Genomic DNA, 18,575 nt, shown 5'->3' on the forward strand with positions numbered 1-18,575 from the left:
GTTGGGACAGGCATCCAGGTTGGGGACTGGCAGTGGGGATCCAGTCCTCAGGAATATGACTGGTTTGTGCAGAGTATACTCTGTACCACGGCTGACCATCACCCTGACCTTTCCAGCAAGAGACTCACACCAATAGTGATATTAAATCAATAAACACTACACACCCACAAGTACACCCACAAATTGTCCACAGACCAGAGCACTGGGCCAAGAGACTCATGTATAAACATGAAGAATGGCCTTTAGCAGATTTATCAGATAGCCATCCGCCATTCTTTCTGATAACAATCATTTATGAGTTTAAGAAATACCCTACGACTGATGAGGTTCATTGACAAAATAAATCAGCAGGGCATGTCTCTACTAGAAAATGCAGTTTACATAATATACTTGTTCTCAGTGAAAGGCTAGTTTTGTAAAACTATGTTTGTAAGTCAACGTTCTAGTTGGAACTTGGAATGTATTCATTATCTGTAAATAACGATATAAATGCTAATAAAGTCTCTGGGCTGTTCACAAAATAGGTAACTCCTGAGAAATAGATTAAATTGAGAATCCTAACTACTCAGGACTCTGCTTCTCTCTACAGACAACTGTTTTCGAGTTCCAACTATGACACCAGCAAGACACTGCCCCATGGCAGGGCTGCAAGGGTTACTGGGGAAAGGTGGGAAGAGTTAGATCATCTCAGTACCAACTCATTAACTGGTTTCTGAACTGTGAATGCAGTTTAGAATTAGCTACGTAGCTTTTAAAACGTCAGAAGTCTGGGTCCTATCCCAGACCTATTGCATCAGAATCTTCAGAGATGAGGCCCGTGTTAGTCTTTGCCTCAAGCTCCATATGGGATTCTGATGGCCTTCCCTGGTTAAGAACAAGTAAACTAGACTAAGACTTGAAATAATACATGGTTTTAAATAGTGTAAGGAAAATGTTACATTAGTCAGCTTAACTGAATTAATGAGATTAGTAATACTTTGGGGACTGCCCTGGTGGTCCAGTGGGTAAGACTCCATGCTCCCAATGCAGGGGGCCCGGGGTTTGATCCCTGGTCAGGGAACTAGATCCCACATGCACGCCGCAACTAAGAAGTCCGCATGCCACAACTAAGAAGGCTGCACACCGCAACTAAGACCCGGTGCAGCCAAAATAAATAAATAAATAAATAAAAGGAATGCTTTGGAAATTAGCTGATGAACATAGGTTCTCAATCAGGCACAATTCACAAATATATTTAGATAATCTTAAGATATTCTCTTCTCCACTCCACACATGCTGGAGAGACCGCTGCCTCTCCTGTGGGACAAGATAAGGCAGAGAAAACAAGCATCCTCCTGGGACATTCACTCGAGGCTGTAAAAGGGTAAAACTGCTCCATGAAAAGTCAGATTGTAGCAAAAGGCCTGTAGCAGCCTGACCTTGATGTAGTGGTTGATCCTCTCAACTGAGGTGAAGCGAGCTTCTGTCTCAGATGCCAGTCTGACAGTAAACTGGAACAGTCCTGTTAACTGACAACGGAAAACAAGAATCCAAGAGAGAATTTACTGTTAATACACACCAGGCCAACGCCAGAAAACCTCCTTCATCTAAGGGATCACAACTCAAGTTACAAGAACTAACTGGGCACATGCAGCAGCTGATTTTAGGGACCGAATCATTCTCTAAATATTTAAGACAATGCCTAATAGCACCCAATCAACTGCAATGCTCAGTGAGTGCAGGTGGCGTTCTGGTACTGCTGGCACTAACTTTCCTGTATCTGAGGGCTTTCCGCCCGTCTTTACATTTCCAGTAATTCAACTGTAGCTGAATAACTGCTGTGCTTCATACTTGCATCTACACCTGATGTAGTAGTCACAACAAATGGAGATTATATCAAGCTCTGCGCAGCAGTGAGAATGCTTCCAGCAAGGTCAAATAAGAGAAATGAGGCTGGGCCAAAACTGAATGCAGAGCCCCTGTGTGCCTCAGACTGAGGACTCTGAAACACAGCATACATAAAACACAGATTCTCCCCCCACCTCTAATAATCAAGGAAGTCTGCATAACATGGACAAATATCTTTGGGTATCTGTGAAGATACGTATCTCTTCTTAGGTTTCTTCTGGCTACTTATTTTTATCTTTCCAATATAGAAAAATGTCAAACGTATACAAGAATAGAGAGGAAAGTATAATGAACTCCCATGTATCAAACATCCAACTTAAAAAATTATCAACTTACAGCCAATATTGTTTCATCTATACCACCCCATCCTTCCGTATTATCTGGAATCAAATCCCATATAGGCTATCATTTCACCCATAAATATTTCAGCTTATATCTCTCTAAAATATAAAGACTCCTTAAAAACAACCATTGTCACATCTTAAAAAGTTAGTAACAATTCTTTAACATCTTCAAATATCTAGTCAGTGCTCAAGTTCCCAATTGTTCTTTGATCTATTTGAAGACCTTCAACCATTCCTAGGAGCCAGAAGGGTTTACATATGTAACAGTATTGGGAAAATCAGGGGCCTGAAAATAAAACACACAGGAGAAATGTATTGATATATATTTCTTAGAAGATTAGGAAGAGGCCAGAGATGAAAGGGTAGTGAAGACAGAAACCTACAATTAAGAAACCATTTTCAAAATCATATTTATTTAAGAAAAAAATAGCACCTATTTCATAGACAAATGCAACAGAGTTAAATCCCTTTATTCCTATACAGTCAACCTTCAGTATCCATGAGGGATTGGTTCCAGGACTCCCGCCAATAAAAAAAATCCACGGACGCTCAAGTCCCTTATATAAAATGGCATAGTATTTGCATATAAACTATACACATCCTCCTGTATCCTTTAAGTCATCTCTAGATTACTTATTATACCTAATACAACGTAAATACTATGTAAATAGTTATAAATACAATGTAGAAAATAGTTGGGCAAAAATAAATAGTTGCCCACCTACAGTAAATTCAGTTTTGCTTTATGGAACTTTCCAGAAATTTCTCCCCCCAAATACTTTTGATCTGCAGTTAGTTGAATCTATGGATGTGGAACATGTGGATGTGGAGGGCTGACTGTATACCAGTCCAGAGTGTTACTGCCAAAGCAGACGGGGAAAAGCTCTAGGAGTCGGAAGTAAAACAATGGCTTAGGGTAGAGCCCCCTACCAGCTCTCTCCTAGGCCAACATACGAGCAAGAGGACGCCCCCATCCCAGAGACTAACCTGGACAGCATAGGAGATGGCAAGCCCCGCGTAGGCCGGGGGAATCTGCCCATGCATGAGAACAATCATCAGCCCGGTGGTGGTGATCAGGGCAATGCTGATCAGGTCTAGCCGCACTGCCAGCCACCGCATCGCACACGTGAACAAGAAGAAGGGTCTCTGGTTGTTATCCAGTAGCTCCTGGTACCTGTGAGGAAGACAGAACACCTAATAGGCAAATAAAGTACCACACAACCCTGGGCATGGAGGATGCCAAAGCTCTGGTGAGTGCTGGGTGGAGGGCTAATACTGAAGTACTACTGTTTGTAACCAGGAGTGTGAGATGGAAACTTAAGGAGTGCAGAGTATTCCAGGCTCCACAGACAGGAGGACACGAGGGTTTTCTAGTTTTACCCTTTCAAAGAAACGTGTTAAAGATGCTAGGGAAAGATACCTACTTCTAAAGCGTAGGGAAAGCAGGAGGGAAGGAGACCAAATAAAGAGGCTGCTTAAGCTTTATTTGATTTTATTTTTTTTTGCGGTACGCGGGCCTCTCACTGTTGTGGCCTCTCCCGTTGCGGAGCACAGGCTCCGGACGCGCAGGCTCAGCGGCCATGGCTCACGGGCCTAGCCGCTCCACAGCATGTGGGATCCTCCCAGACCGGGGCACGAACCCGTGTCCCCTGCATCGGCAGGCGGACTCTCAACCACTGCGCCACCAGGGAAGCCCTGCTTAAGCTTTAGAAAAATGTTTTAGGTCAGGGGTCATTTCCTCAAAGAAAGAGAGGTTACAAAGGTAAACTGCAGAAATGGCACAAGACCAGAAAAAAAGAAAACCTTGGACGGAAAGTGGAAATTGCCTGCTGACACACTTGTTTCCCAAGGCCATGGAGCAAAGAACCAGGAGCAGTGATTTAAACCAGAGCAAAAAGACCTAGACAATCTGTCACTGCAGGAGCAACACACCACTGTCACCAGGGGGCTTAGAGAGTAGATCACGCCCCACCTGAAAGTCTGGCACCTACACACAATTAGAACTCCAGAGTGGGAGATCTGGGTGGGCAAATGCGCTTTGCTTTAAAAAAAATCACTACCCTCCTTACAATAAGATATGTGCACTTTAGAGAAAATTAAGAAAATGCAATAAAAGAGGAAACTGTAAAATTCCAGTACTCTCACCACTCAGCTAAAACCAGAGTTAATATTCTGCTGCATTTACTCCCAGCATTTTTTTCAATGCACTCACACTTCTGTGGGTATGTACATACACACGTACACGGTCAGCATATTTCACTTTTTTCACTTAAAGTTAGGATGCATTTTTCTGAATTGTTTAACTAACCCTTCCTATTTTAGAGTTCCTTTTTAACATTAATTACTTAATTTTGGAATGAATGATATACTCTACAGGACAGAATATTCACAAGGTACAAAAGGTTTTATCCTAAAAAGTTGGTCTTTCTCCTGCCCTCCTCCAACTACTCAGTTCCCCTTTCCAGTGGCAACTATTAGTTTCTTATGTGTCCTTTCAGAGATATTCTAAATGTTACAGATACAGACACATAATTAAAAGGAGCACACAATACCCGCCCATCTGTACCTTGCTCTTTCACTAATATACCTTGGAGATCATTCATTATCAGTACCTAGAGAGCAGTCTCATTCTTTTTAGGGGCCATATCATATTCCACCACATGGGGACAACACAGCTTATTTAACCAGTCCTCTACTGAATGACCTTTAGTCTAATTCAATCTCTTGTTAACACAAATCTCCACAATGACTATATATGTACATAAATTTCTCATACAAACAATATTCAACAGCTAAATAAAATGTCAGTCTAATATCAATGAATGTCTTTTACTGTTCAGAAGATAAAAAAGTAAAAAGAAAAAATAATAATAATAAAAAGCAAAACTCTGGGACTTCCCTGGTGAGGTGGTTAACAATCTACCTGTCAATGCAGGGGGCACGGATTCGATCCCTGGTCTGGGAAGATCCCACATGCTGCAGAGCAACTAAGCCCGTGTGCCACAACTAATGAGCCCGCGAGCCACAACTACTGATCCTGCGCCCTAGAGCCCGTGAGCCACAACTACTGAGCCTGCATGCCACAACTACTGAAGCCCATGATCCTAGAGACTGTGCTCTGCAACAAGAGAATCCACCGCAACAAGAGAATCCACCACAACAAGAGAAGCCACCGCGGACCTCCCTGGTGACACAGTGGTTAAGAATCCAACTGCTAATGCAGGGGACATGGTTTTGAGCCCTGGTCTGGGAAGATCCCACATGCCGCAGAGCAACTAAGCCCGTGCGCCACAACTGCTGACCCTGCGCTCTAGAGCCTGTGAGCCACAACTACTGAAGCCTGCGAGCCACAACTACTGAAGCCCACATGCCACAACTACTGAAGCCCGCGTGCCTAGAGCCCGTGCTCTGCAACAATAGAAGCCACCACAATGAGAAGTCTGTGCACTGCAACAAAGAGTAGCCCCCACTCACTGCAACTAGAGAAAGCCTGCACACAGCAACAAAGACCCAGCACAGCCAAAAATAAAATAAATAAATTTATAAAATAAAAATTAAAAAAATAAAAGTAACCATTCCAAAAACAGCAAAACAAAACAAAACAACAAGAGAAGCCACTGCTATGAGAAGCACGTGCACCACAACAAAGAGTAACCCCCGCTCTCCACAACTAGAGAAAGCCCACGCGCAGCAGAGAAGAACCAATGCAGCCAAAAATAAATAAATAAAATAAATTAATTTAAAAAAAAAAGCAAAACTCCATCAAATATAGCCATTCAGAACTGAAAGCTAGCAGACTCCAAATCTATGTTTTTGTCTTCCCATTTGCTCAGAAGGGAGTTCCACCAAGCAAGTGAATCTTAACCAGAGATCATTAAATTACTAATACTCTTAGTAATGAGCTTTATAATCCGGAATTCTGACCTTGAAAGGCTTCTTAAACTCTCATTAAATGCTGAGATGCTGGCTCCCCATTGAGCCCTCGGGCCCCCATTGAACTAACCTGTGCAGAAATTCCTGCCCTTTGTTGTAGGCATGGATGGTGGCAAGGCCCTGTATGCTGGATGTGATGTGGGAGAGGAAAGGTGACTGCGTGATATTGTCCAGACGCTTCAGCTCTCGGATCAGAACCCTGGAGAGAGAATGTGTTCTGTGTCAGAGGGGTAGACTAGCAACTCTGGCTTCATCCTTTGCCCTGGAAGACATGAAGACTTCCTGTTTACCTGGAGACAATGTGCAGAATTGAAAAGAGGATGATGAGGGGCCCCACTGCCACAAGGAACCACGGGAAAACTCCCGCGATCATTCCAACACAGAAGAACACAAGGATGACGTTCTGGATGAACATCTCAGCCTGGAACGGCAGGCGCACATCGACTGGGGAAACCGTAAAGGAACACGTGTCAGATGCTGGGATCCACAAACCGGGAAAATGGAATTTTAAATTTCTCCCAATTTTTAAAAAACAAAAAGAGGCTCCCTAAAATCCCTATCTGAAAGTTATGATTTTTGCCTTTTAAACAGTCTGATCAAAGAAAAATCTGGAAACCTGGTTGCTCTAATTTTTCTTATCCCAAGAGCATTTAAGTGACCTTTCTCCCCTGTGCCTTCTTTTTGGTTCACTATGCTGCCCAACCCCTTTAAACATTTCTTCCACTTTGCAAAGTAATATATGCTTGTTGTAAAATATTTGGAAAATAAATATGCAAAAAACTTAAATAAACATAGTCTTTATTCTTACCAATATCAATGAACTGCCGCTAACATTTAAGAAATTTTTCATCATGGAAAATTTTAAACATACACAAAAGTTGAAAGAGTATAGAACCTCCAACAGTTATCAACATTTTCTTCACCGTTTTTTGAACATCTCCTCCCCCCGCCTATTTTCATGCAAATCTGAGACATGTTGATACCACTGATTTTTTTTTCAATCTTTTTTCCATTTGTCTGTGTGTTTAACAGAAATGGGATCATGTCATGCACATGTGTAGCACTGTTCTGTGTATCAGTGACGGTTTTGATCCCTTGTGACCTCTGGCCATGGCTTTACACTGGCCTATCAACATCGGAAACAAACTCCTTCTATGGAGGCAACACAGTACAGTAGATAAAAACATTAGCTCTGGGGTCAAAAAGATCTGGGCTCAATTCCCAGCTTGTTATTTAATAGCTGTGTGATCTTCAGCAAGTTATTTAACCTTTCTAGGCATCAGCTTTTCCGTGTATTCAGTGGATGAAACGATATCCACACCTCATAGGGCTGCTGTGAGGATTAGGATAACGCATATAGAATATTCAGTACACAGTAAGCCCTCAATAAATGTCAGGCAGCATCACTATCATTATGGGCTACGGGAGTATAGTTGACCCTTGAACAACGTAGGGGTTAGGGACACAGACCCTCTGTACAGTCAAAGGTCCACATAGAACTTACAGTCAGCCCTCCATCTATATGGTTCCTCATCCGTATTTCCATATCTGCGGATTCAGCCAACCTGTCGTTCAAGGGTCAACTGTATTTAAGTTCTGGTGCTGGCACAGCCCATGAGGCATCCAGCATCCAGCAAACCTGTCAGAGGTTATAGGTGTCCAGGAACCTATGCACTACCCACAAGTAAATATGTGTTTTGGACTCTGAGATGCCCCTGTCCAAAGCCTCTACGCTAACTCAGTGCTCTGAACTGGTTTTCAGTTTAAATAAGATCAAATAAGAACTCAGACAAAAGGTGAAAAAGCAGATAGGTCCTTAGCCTAAAGAGTTTGCAATGTGGAGAAAATGCCAAAACTAAAATGTTCCTGACGCAAACATCGACAGCCACCGTGCTCCAGAGCACAACAGAGAGGAGCAGTGAGAAATACCTTCATCCATGTCTTTGGAAAACCTGTTGAGAATCCTCCCAGTGGGGGTAGTGTCAAAAAACTTCATAGGGCTTCGAAGGATCCTTCGGAAAAGCTCGTCGTGGAGCCGGGAGGAGGCTCGCAATGTGCCCTGAGGGGCAGAGCACAGCGTGATCAGAGATCCGGGACTCAGGCAGGCTCAGCTCCCACTCCACAGGGTCGCAGCTCCACGGGACATCGATGCCCAAAGCCGGAGAAGGGCGAATGGTCGTGGAGGAGGGAGGTGGCTAATAGGAAAAAGCTGAGGCTCATGGGATGCAGGTCACTTCGGAGAGGGCCATCCTGCTTTAAAGGAGCTCCCCGACTCAGAGTACACCTGAGGGATGCCAGGAGGAATCCTAACCACGCAGCCTCTGGGGAGAGGAGGAGCAGAGGCCCCCACCAGTGCATACCTTGACAAAGACCACTCCGCGAATGGCTTTCAGGATCAGCATGACTGCCATGGAGAGGGCGTAGATGCTGGCATAGTACTGCATGAGAGGATTGTCCTTCATGCTGCTGCTCACAGATGTCCTGTTTTCCTGAGTCACCGTGGTGTTCTGTTTGGAGGCAAGGGTCTGTGAGGCAAGACTCCCAGGGACTGCCAAGAACCCCGCATCAGGGCCATTCTTGGCTCAAGGGAGGGTACAGGATAAAAACTCTGGGACCTGGTTGAGGCAGACACAAGGCAGACTTTGCCCTGCTCCCTCTCTCTTTTCTTTCTTTTTTTTTTTTTTTTGCGGTACGTGGGCCTCTCACTGTTGTGGCCTCTCCCGTTGCAGAGCACAGGCTCTGGACGCGCAGGCTCAGCGGCCATGGCTCACGGGCCCAGCCGCTCCACGGCATGTGGGATCTTCCCGGACCGGGGCACGAACCCGTGTCCCCTGCATCGGCAGGCGGACTCTCAACCACTGCGCCACCAGGGAAGCCCCCTCTCTCTTTTCTAAGGACAAGAGCAGGCAGCCTACAGTTTGCTACTGATAAGCTCTATTGCTCCGTGAGTTGGTCAGGGAGCAATTATCTGCTGAGGTTACATTAGAGACTCATCAAGATCTTATCCTGGGTAATCTTTGTTCATTGCTTCTTTTAACTGAAAACTAGAACAGTTTCCCTAAGGAGAGACAGGGACTATGGAGAGATGGCCACTTTATGAGACGTATAATTTTCCCATTAATGAGGAACCTTACCCCACTTCCTTGCTTGATCCAGTAACTCAACCACCAGTTGCTAAAGGCGGTACTGCCCACGTTCAGCATGAAAAGGGACAGAATGACCAGGAATGCCAAGGGGCCCCCAGCAGCCTGGATGTAGACACCATATACTGACCAGGGCACGGAACCCTGCCCCTTCTCTTCCATTTGCACAAGCTGCCCTAGGTAAGGAAAAGAGAAACGTGAACTCAGAAAGGAAAGGCTGCTTTTCAAAACTAAGTCACCTGTAGAACAGCAGAATCAAAGGGAGCCTACAGTTTCACAGAGCTCTAGATGAGAATTATTTCCCCTTCATCAGGAGCATTTATTTATCCATGTAACATTTACTAAGCACTAACTATGAACCAGGCCCAGGATGAGGTCCTGGAGCGGTAACGAAGATTAAGACCAGGTCCCTGCCCTGGAGATCTGGCTCAGATCATCCTTCCACAGTCTAGTAGGACAAACAGGTAAATAAATAAATAATTATAATAAAATGTGCGAACTCCAACGCTAGAGCTATTTGCAGGGCAGCATGGGAACATCCAGGAAATGCACATAACCTACTTGCGGGAGCTGTGAGGGGCTTAGCAGGGCGTTTTCCCGGAAGACTTCCTATGCAGTCCATATTGCGTTATTTATTTATTTTTTTGGCCGTGCCACGTGGCTTGTGCGATCTTAGTTCCCTGACCAAGAATTGAACCCAGGGCCTCAGCAGTGGACACGTCAGGGAATTCCCCATACCATGTCTTGAAAGGTAAGCCAGAGTTGGCCAGATGGGGAAATGATGGGCACAGGTGTGGGGAAACAGCAAATCGGTATACACAGATATCCAATTCAGTGTGGCTGGAACATTCTGTGTGCCTAAGGAGTGGCAGGAGATAAGGCTGATTAAGGAGGCTCTGGTCAGGGGATAAAGGCATTTGAACTTTATCCTTCAGACAAGAACTCCTCAAGAGAATGGGCTACAGGGGTGTAGAGATTTGACTCCCTGGCCCTGCTGTGCACTAGATGGGCCTGGGATGGCCAGACCAGCCACCTCAGGCAGCCTCTACCATGCATCCCAGGGGCTCAAAGAAATAGTGGCGTTTTTCTGTGTGTGCCAAATCAAGAAAAAGATTAGAAAATGCGGCTTTGACATTGGGAGGCCACTGAAAGGCCTCAAGCAGGAAAGTGAGTTGGCTGGTTTTTAACTAGATCTCTCTGCTGTTCGTGTGGAGGACAGATTTAAAAGGAGGCAGCTGTAACAGTCTGGGTAGATGATAAAGGCCAGAACCAGGGTCATGGCAATGGGGACGGAGTTTCAGGAGGTAAATTCAGTAGGACGGCGTGACTGACTGTGGGAGGAGAGAAAAGATTCCAGGATATTTCCTAGGGGCTCCGTGGGCTGGTCAGGTGATTGATGCTGACAGGAGAATACAGAGAAACATCCCCACAGGAAGCAGCCTCTCCCCTTTATCATATATGATGTGTAATTACCTTGGAACAAGCAACACATGCCTTGAGCACTTTGCGATGTGAGTCTCCAGGTTAGTGGCTATGTAAATAAGGACAAATGTCCCCTAAAGACATTCTATTTTTTTTATACTGTCTGTGGCAGGAACTGACAGATGTCTCAGGCTTCTGTGCTGTGTTTGCTTTGTGTGTGAGAGAGTAAGGCATCTCAATTCACACCGGAATTCAAAAGCTCATATGTGGCTAATTGAAAGAAAGACAAGAGGCAGGGAGTGGTAAATCAGGATGGTCACCTCCTAACGCCAAATGCTTTAAGAACAAGGAAATGAAAAAAGCAGTGGCAAACCCAGGAAAGGTCCTGGATTCAACACGTCAGGTGAGGAGGTGACACAACAGAAAGAACTTTAAAACAGGACTGCATTTTTATTTATTATTATTCTTATGCTTTGCAAACTGATATGCAGCTTCAAGTTCACAAAAGTGAAAATGCCTAAGGTATTGCATATAGCTTTTCTAACTCCCAAGATTTGTTTCAGTTGATAAGATAAAGGGTTTAAAAAACAGGACCAAGGACTCTGGATAGGAAAATCAAGTAGGAAAAACCTTGGCTGTAACTCTTCACCACAGCCCTGCTGCAGTCTGCTTGGGACAAGCAGAGGAGTGTATCATTGTAACAGGAGAGGTTCTGAGGATGTAGGCATTCTTAAAGCTGGCATGCCTCTGCATTGGTTGGCATGACTTTTAAAGAGCAGAGGTGAACCCACGATTCAATTTTTGCTTAGTCAAGATGACTCAGCTATGACTACCTACACCTCACCCCACCCTGCAGAGGAAAAGAGGGCATAGGATTAAAGGACATTCTTGTTGCCTTGCTCAGCTTAAGAAAACACCAAGTGCCTCATGGTCTCCCAACAATCATACAAAAATCTGGTATTCTAGAAATATAAGGCCAGGCGCTCTACAACACACAATGCTATTAAACAGCATGAATTACCACATGGCGTAATTTCTGATAAACTTTTTTTTTTTTTTTTTTTTTTTTTGCGGTACGCGGGCCTCTCACTGTTGTGTCCTCTCCCGTTGTGGAGCATAGGCTCTGGACGCGCAGGCTCAGCGGCCATGGCTCACGGGCCTAGCTGCTCCGCGGCATGTGGACCGGGGCACGAACCTGTGTCCCCTGCATCGGCAGGCGGACTCTCAACCACTGCGCCACCAGGGAAGCCCCCTCTAGATTTGATGGGCAACACAAGATGTAGAAACATGGCAGGTCCCATCCTGTCAGTTTGGTTTCATTATACTGACAACCTCATCTAGCATCATGGACCATGAAAAAGCAAGTGTGTGAAAACACACCGGAGGGAAAACCATGGGATCCTTTTTCTAGGGATGTAATACGTATGTGCAAATAAAATGCTTCAGTGGAAAATAAAAACCAAAAAAAACTTTAATGACAAATCTCAAAAAAGTTCATTACCTTCCTCTGGCTTCACTGCTTTCTCCTTCTTTACTGACCCTGTTTTAGGACACTTGTCTTGTGTTTTCTTCTGTGAACCACTGGTTTCCTTTTTAGAATTAATCTTAAAAAAAAAAAAAAAAGTGTCTCCATCATCAATGATATGGCCATTCAGACAAATGTCCAAAGGACACGTTAGCGAAACATCCATCGAGCTCTTATTGAAAAGAGACACATCCAACTTCTTAAAAGTTAACTTCTGTAACCTCCCCAACTCCTTAAATCTTTAAGCTGGGTTCCTACCATTCCACTGACACTGCTCTCCCCAAAGTAACTGAAGACCTAAACGCCGAACACAGTAGCCTTTATGCTGTTCTCATCCATTCCAACTTGTCCAGAGTATCTGAGCTGGGGTCACTTCCATTCTGTCCATCTCTGATCCCCACATCACTAAATCAAATCACAGATCTACCATGGGATAAACTTCCGCTTCTCAGCCTGCTTTTGCAGCACCTCCACATTCTGGCCCTAGCCTGTCCGTGCCTCACATCACACTGCCATTTCCCACTTCTAGACTTTTACCCACCTGGTTCTTCACTTGGGATGTTCCTCTCCTCACCCAACTCAATCACAGTTGTCCCCATTCAGATGGATTCAAATCTTAATTCTCCCTGAGGCAACTTAACACTCCTCTAGAATAGAGTTCACCCTCCCCTGTTCTCCCAGGCACTTGTTAGTACTTTCACAGCATGTTGCTACATATGTGACCTGGTGTTGTTACATATGTACATATGTTGTTACATATGTACGAGCATAAGAGTATTGGTCTTCCCTAGAAGACTGCGAGTCTCTCAAGGACAGAGATGACATCTCACTCATGGTTATAACCTACACAGGGCCCAGCACCCAGAACTGCCCATAATGGGGCACGCTGGGACTTACGAAACATTCATCAAATTGAACCTGAGATAATAGAAACTACTTAATGTTCTCCTTTCCAAGTTCCTCTTATATCTTTATACAGGAAATTCTCTATACATGGTTTATTACATTTAATTCTATGTCACTGTCAGCCTCATGACCCCAGTTTGCGCTCCAACTAGATTTTTAAAATTGACAGTGAAAAAAACATCAGAAAATAATATAAAATTTAGAGCCACATCTGGAACATAAGATAGGACTCTAAATTTTGTATTTACCACGGTGCATGAATAAATGCACTCTCTAAAGAGAAAATTACTATTTGTTGACCACTGACTGGTATAAGAACATTACATATTATTTCAAATGCACCAACTCAAAGAGGCAGGTGCCACCCCCATTTTTAAGATGAGGAAACTGAGGCTCAGGAAAGTGAAGTGATATACTGAAAGCACGCTCCTTCACTCAACATGCTCCCTCTCGATATTCCTTTGCTCCTTGGACATTTCATGTTTTAGCTTCTCTCCCTCTCATTTTCCCCTCCATGTGTACAGTGAGGAGGAAATGATCTGAAGAGCCCAAAGCACCGTGAGAGTCACAGGGAGAGATCATAAAATCCAAATCTGGATCAGGTGTCTCTATAGCAGTTACTGATGACACTCGCAATGTCAGAGTTATATCAAAAGGCCTAAAACACATCATGAACAATGAGTTGTACTGAACCTGAAATCAAACAGGATGATACCCAAACACTGAAATAAGAGTCCCAGAAAAGGTCCCAATAACTTTTTGCTTTCATCCTACTCAACATCAAAATGACCTAGTAGCTAAGAAGCGGCTTTTAGCCCAGCCTGAGTGAACTCCTAGGACCCAAGGCGACCAGAGGATAAAAAGGTCAATATGAGAGCCAGCTCTACGCACGCCCTTGTCTTTGCCTAACTCAGAGCCCAGAACGGGCGGCCAGCTTTCCGTGTTGCTGCAGGAGGCCCGGCAGCGCAGCACTTTGGAGTCAAACTGACCTTTCCAGCAGGCTGTTTAACCCTTCTGAGCCCCCGTTTCCTCAGCTGTACAAGTGGAGGATAATCGTATCTGGCCGCAGAGCTCTGTTAAAATGGCTGAACAGGATGACAGCTATAAAGTGCCTAATCCAGGAATTGGGACACAGCTGGTACTAGTTAATGAGTGCCAAGTCGGCAGCCAAGACACCATAGATAATTTTCAAATGTATGCAGTATTTAATGTCTCTTCTCTGCCAACTTATTCATTTGATTATTAAGAAAGGAGCTTCCTAATGTTTCAGTCAGGATTTGATGGAGTTTAGGAAGCTAAGTTATGACTGAACAGCAGCACACACTGAGCCCACGTCCTTCTCCTTGTCATTGCCTTGCTGATAAACTCTCAGTGACAGAAGACCTCAGTTCTCTAACCCCACAACCCTGCCCTCGCAGAATAGAACCAGTATGCGGACTAAAGCACAGCAGTCTGGTCACCAGAGAACAGGGCCCCTGCCAACAAGACACGGACAATGAGTTCAGCTGAGATTTCTCCATCACTCACTACGGTCCTATCTCTCTTGCTGGAAAGACACACACACACACACACACCACGAATCTTACCTCAACTGGGGGTGTCTCTCCCAGCAACAGGTTATTAAAAATGGTAGCATAATCACCATTTAGATTCATCAGTTCCTCGTGGGTGCCTCTTTCTGTAATACAGCCCTCTTTCATGAAGATCACTTCATCACAGTCAGCCAGGTACTGGAGACAAAGACAGGGACAACAGCGTGGCTGATACTTGTGCGAATACATCCAAACGCCTAGACCTCAGTTCAGCGGTTCTCATCTGGAGGTGAACAAGCCCCCCAGAGGATACTTCGTAATATCTGGAGACATTTTTGGTTGTTACGGTTGGGGGGGAGGGGGTACTACGGCCATCTGGTGGATAGAGGCCAGGGATGCACAGGACAAGCCCCCGACAAGAGGGAGCTCTCTGGCTCCCAAACCCCACTGTGCTGAGACTGAGAACCCCTGCTTTAGTTTGTCCTGCCTCGTGATGTAGTTCAAAAACCAGTTCCTCTAATTTTTGACATAAATCTGCTGATGAAGCCACACAAAGGCCTGCATTAAACCTCACATCCCTTCCCTGCGCTCAGAAGTACATATAATTACAGTCTTTCTGCGGCAGAATGGGGGCTTAGCCCCCCAGACTTGACAACATATGCAAAGCGGATGGTAACATCCTTGAGCTGCTCTCTGAAGTGGCTGCTGGTCATGGAACGACAGAGGGAGAAGAACTTGTTTTCCCTAAACAGTTCCCACTCGCGCATAGATGTTAACACAACCCTTTCCAAACTGTCTCATACCCAAACTCCATTTTCAGTCTACTCCTCTCAGCCCTTTTACTTACTGATTTACATGCAGAAGCTAACATGCTCCAAGGATCTCTGACTCAGATGGCCATCTGATATAACAAGCTTTATTAGTACAATGGGACAGGGGGCTATTTGCTGAACAAGTGAACACTCGTGATTCCAGGGACCTCTAGGAGCCCCACAAAGGTACCTGGACCAAGCCCACCTCCCTGTTTCTGATTTCTCAAGCCAAGGTGGGGAGCCTGGGGAAGGAAGCACCATACCTGTAACTGGTGGGTAATGAACAGAACCGTCTTCGACTTGAGGTGCTTCTGGATAGCACTGTTGAAGATGTGGTTGCCCACATGGGCATCTAAGGCACTGAGGGGGTCATCCAGGATGTAGATGTCTCGGTCACTATACAAGGCCCGGGCGAGGCTGATCCTCTGGCGCTGCCCACCACTCAGGTTGGCTCCGCGCTCGCCAATCTACAGGAGCCCAGAAAGCACGGGAAGCCTCCAGCTCAAGTCCAGAACAATGCTCAGTGATCACCCCAGTCACCTCACATCTCCCCCACCCAAACCAGCTTCTTCTCTTCACTTCCCCACCTGGATGAAGTGCTGCCATGTCCTCCAGGGCCCACACAGAACTGGGGGGGCATCAGCCCGGATGCCTCCTCCCCTCCCACCACCATCTGGCTCCTAACCAATCCTGTATCTGAGCCTCGACACGCCCTCTTGATGCCCCGCTACAATCCATTCTCCATGGGCAGAAAGACCTTTCCAAAACACAAAGCTGACCATGTCCCACCCTTGCTTAGTCCTAAAGAACATAATCTAAGCCCCCAAATATGGCAGACAAGGCAGGCCCTTTACCACCTGGTTTCCCAGCAACTCTCAGCCTCCAGTGTCAATCCCCCTTCCATACCCTGGGATCTGAGCATTTTCAATTGTGTGTCTATTATGAACACACACCACCACTGTCATGCCTTCTCCTATACTGTGTCTGCTCAGTTCTGGCGTCCTCTCCTCTGTGAAGTCTCCCCTCCCCCTCTCCACTAACACCCAAAAGAAAGGGGACTCTTTCATCAGCCTATTTTGTGCCTATTTGTCGGGATGTCTCTCTCGATTGTAAGCTTTTTGAGGACACAGACTATTGTCCTTTTCTTTTATATTCCCAGTGCCCCCAGCAGCTTCTGCACATGCAGCCGGCATATAACAAGCACTTAATAAATATTACTAAATAAACGAATGAAAAAAAATCAATTGTCAAACGGCAACTGGCTCTGTATTTTTAAAAAAATCTTATCTAAAAAAAATTCAATTAATTCAGAGGTTTTCAAATAAGAACATGTATGAGAATTACCTGCAGGGCTTGTTAAAACATATTGTGGAGCCCCACCCTTAGAGTCTTGGATTCAGTAGGTCTTGGGTGTGGCTGAGAATCTGCAGTGATGCTACTGATTTGCTGCTAATCAGGGGACCAGGATCTGAGAACCAGTTAACTAATCAAACCATTCAAATCTGGTTTGAGGGCTTAAACTGAAGTCAGCTGAATAAAAGAGTCAGCCCCGGAGACCTCCAGGACAGGTCATGGGAGGTGAGTGTCAACACTGAAGGCACTAGCCAGTTCCAAAGACAAGCCTCTGGGAACTGTTCCAGGGCAGAGAAGCAAAGAAAGGCGGGTTTGTGCTAAGGACTCTTTCTTTCTAGAGGGAGAGGCCTCTCTAGAAACCATGTGTGAGTAAGGAAGTTGGCAGAATGAAGTTCAGGGGAAGAAGCTCAACAAGCACATGCTTGACTTTGGTTTTAAAAATGAATAGGGTAGGGGCTTCCCTGGTGGTGCAGTGGTTGAGAGTCCGCCTGCTGATGCAGGGGACACGGGTCCGTGCTCCAGTCCAGTCCGGGAAGATCCCACATGCTGCGGAGCGGCTGGGCCCGTGAGCCATGGCCACTGAGCCTGCGCGTCCAGAGCCTGTGCTCCACAATGGGAGAGGCCACGACAGTGAAAGGCCCGCATAACGCAAAAAAAAAGAAAAATGAATAGGGTAGAAAACATGAATTCTGAACCAACAATGGGATTTTGTTTAAAATCCACATGACATGAAATATTTATATGCTTAAAACAGGTAGTGTTGGGGCTTCCCTGGTGGCACAGTGGTTGAGGGTCTGCCTGCTGATGCAGGGGACACGGGTTTGTGCCCCGGTCTGGGAAGATCCCACATGCCGCAGAGCGGCTGGGCCCGTGAGCCATGGCCGCTGAGCCTGCGCGTCCGGAGCCTGTGCTCCGAAATGGGAGAGGCCACAACAGTGAGAGGCCCGCGTACCGCAAAAATCAAACAAACAAACAAAAAAACAAAAAAACAGGTAGTGTTGATATTCCTGCCCTAAGGACCAGATGCTTTCCTAACAGAAAGTCCCAGAGAAAGTAAAACTCCCGTGTAGGTTCTTCTCCCATGCATTTAAGATGCACTCCTAGGAGGTGGCTCTGGCATAGCCCTGCCACCTATCTTCCAGAATCCTCTCTGCTAAACACCCTGGCCCACCAGGGACAGAAGACTTGTACCTCCGTCAGGTCACTGTTGGGAAGGATAGCCAGGTCAGGCCTCAGGCAGCAGCTGTTCAGCACAGAGTTGTATCTGAAGGACACAAAGAGACCCAGCATCAGGGACACGGTTGGGGTAGAGCCTGCTGACTCGGGCTGCCTGTGTCTCACACAGCCAAGATGAAAGCATGACAGAAACCAAACATTCCTTGCCTTTCTTCATCAAATTTCTTCCCAAAGAGGATGTTGTCTCTCAGAGTGGCATTGAGGATCCAGGCCTGCTGCGCCACATAAGCGAAGGTTCCATTGACTGCAATGCTGCCCTCTAGAAGTGACATCTAGGGAAAGAGACACCATCTAATGGCATCACAACGCAAAACCATCACCCTAAGCCAGCAGAACCCCCGACATTCCACAGCGGAGTTGAAAATCTTGGCAATTTCCTTGGATACTTTTTGAACCCAAATCTGGACCTCACCTTTGTTCCACAGAGAGCAAAGCTACAGCAGTAGCTACAGCAGTCAAGAAAATCAAAGTTCTCCTTGCTT

The 18,575-nt window shown here is 45.6% G+C and overlaps 1 protein-coding gene across 6 annotated transcripts in view; it reads right to left on the reverse strand.

Moving 5' to 3' along the window:
- Positions 1 to 18,575, reverse strand: part of ABCC5 (ATP binding cassette subfamily C member 5) — an 88,151-nt gene that overhangs the window by 21,221 nt on the left and 48,355 nt on the right. For 5 of the 6 annotated variants that reach the window (XM_067738227.1, XM_067738226.1, XM_067738228.1 and 2 more), the window contains 12 exons: positions 18,241 to 18,365; positions 18,049 to 18,121; positions 15,768 to 15,971; positions 14,747 to 14,890; positions 12,231 to 12,333; positions 9,299 to 9,483; positions 8,525 to 8,671; positions 8,094 to 8,223; positions 6,455 to 6,608; positions 6,235 to 6,363; positions 3,219 to 3,405; positions 1,419 to 1,508 (listed from right to left, as the gene is read on the reverse strand). In XM_067738227.1, coding sequence (XP_067594328.1) covers positions 1,419 to 1,508; positions 3,219 to 3,405; positions 6,235 to 6,363; positions 6,455 to 6,608; positions 8,094 to 8,223; positions 8,525 to 8,671; positions 9,299 to 9,483; positions 12,231 to 12,333; positions 14,747 to 14,890; positions 15,768 to 15,971; positions 18,049 to 18,121; positions 18,241 to 18,365 — 1,671 coding nt within the window. Of the gene's footprint in view, positions 1 to 1,418; positions 1,509 to 3,218; positions 3,406 to 6,234; positions 6,364 to 6,454; positions 6,609 to 8,093; positions 8,224 to 8,524; positions 8,672 to 9,298; positions 9,484 to 12,230; positions 12,334 to 14,746; positions 14,891 to 15,767; positions 15,972 to 18,048; positions 18,122 to 18,240; positions 18,366 to 18,575 lie in introns of those variants that run through there. The other variant, XM_067738231.1, reaches the window with a different exon arrangement.

Source organism: Pseudorca crassidens, chromosome 5, assembly GCF_039906515.1.
Source record: "Pseudorca crassidens isolate mPseCra1 chromosome 5, mPseCra1.hap1, whole genome shotgun sequence".
NCBI lineage: Eukaryota > Metazoa > Chordata > Mammalia > Artiodactyla > Delphinidae > Pseudorca > Pseudorca crassidens.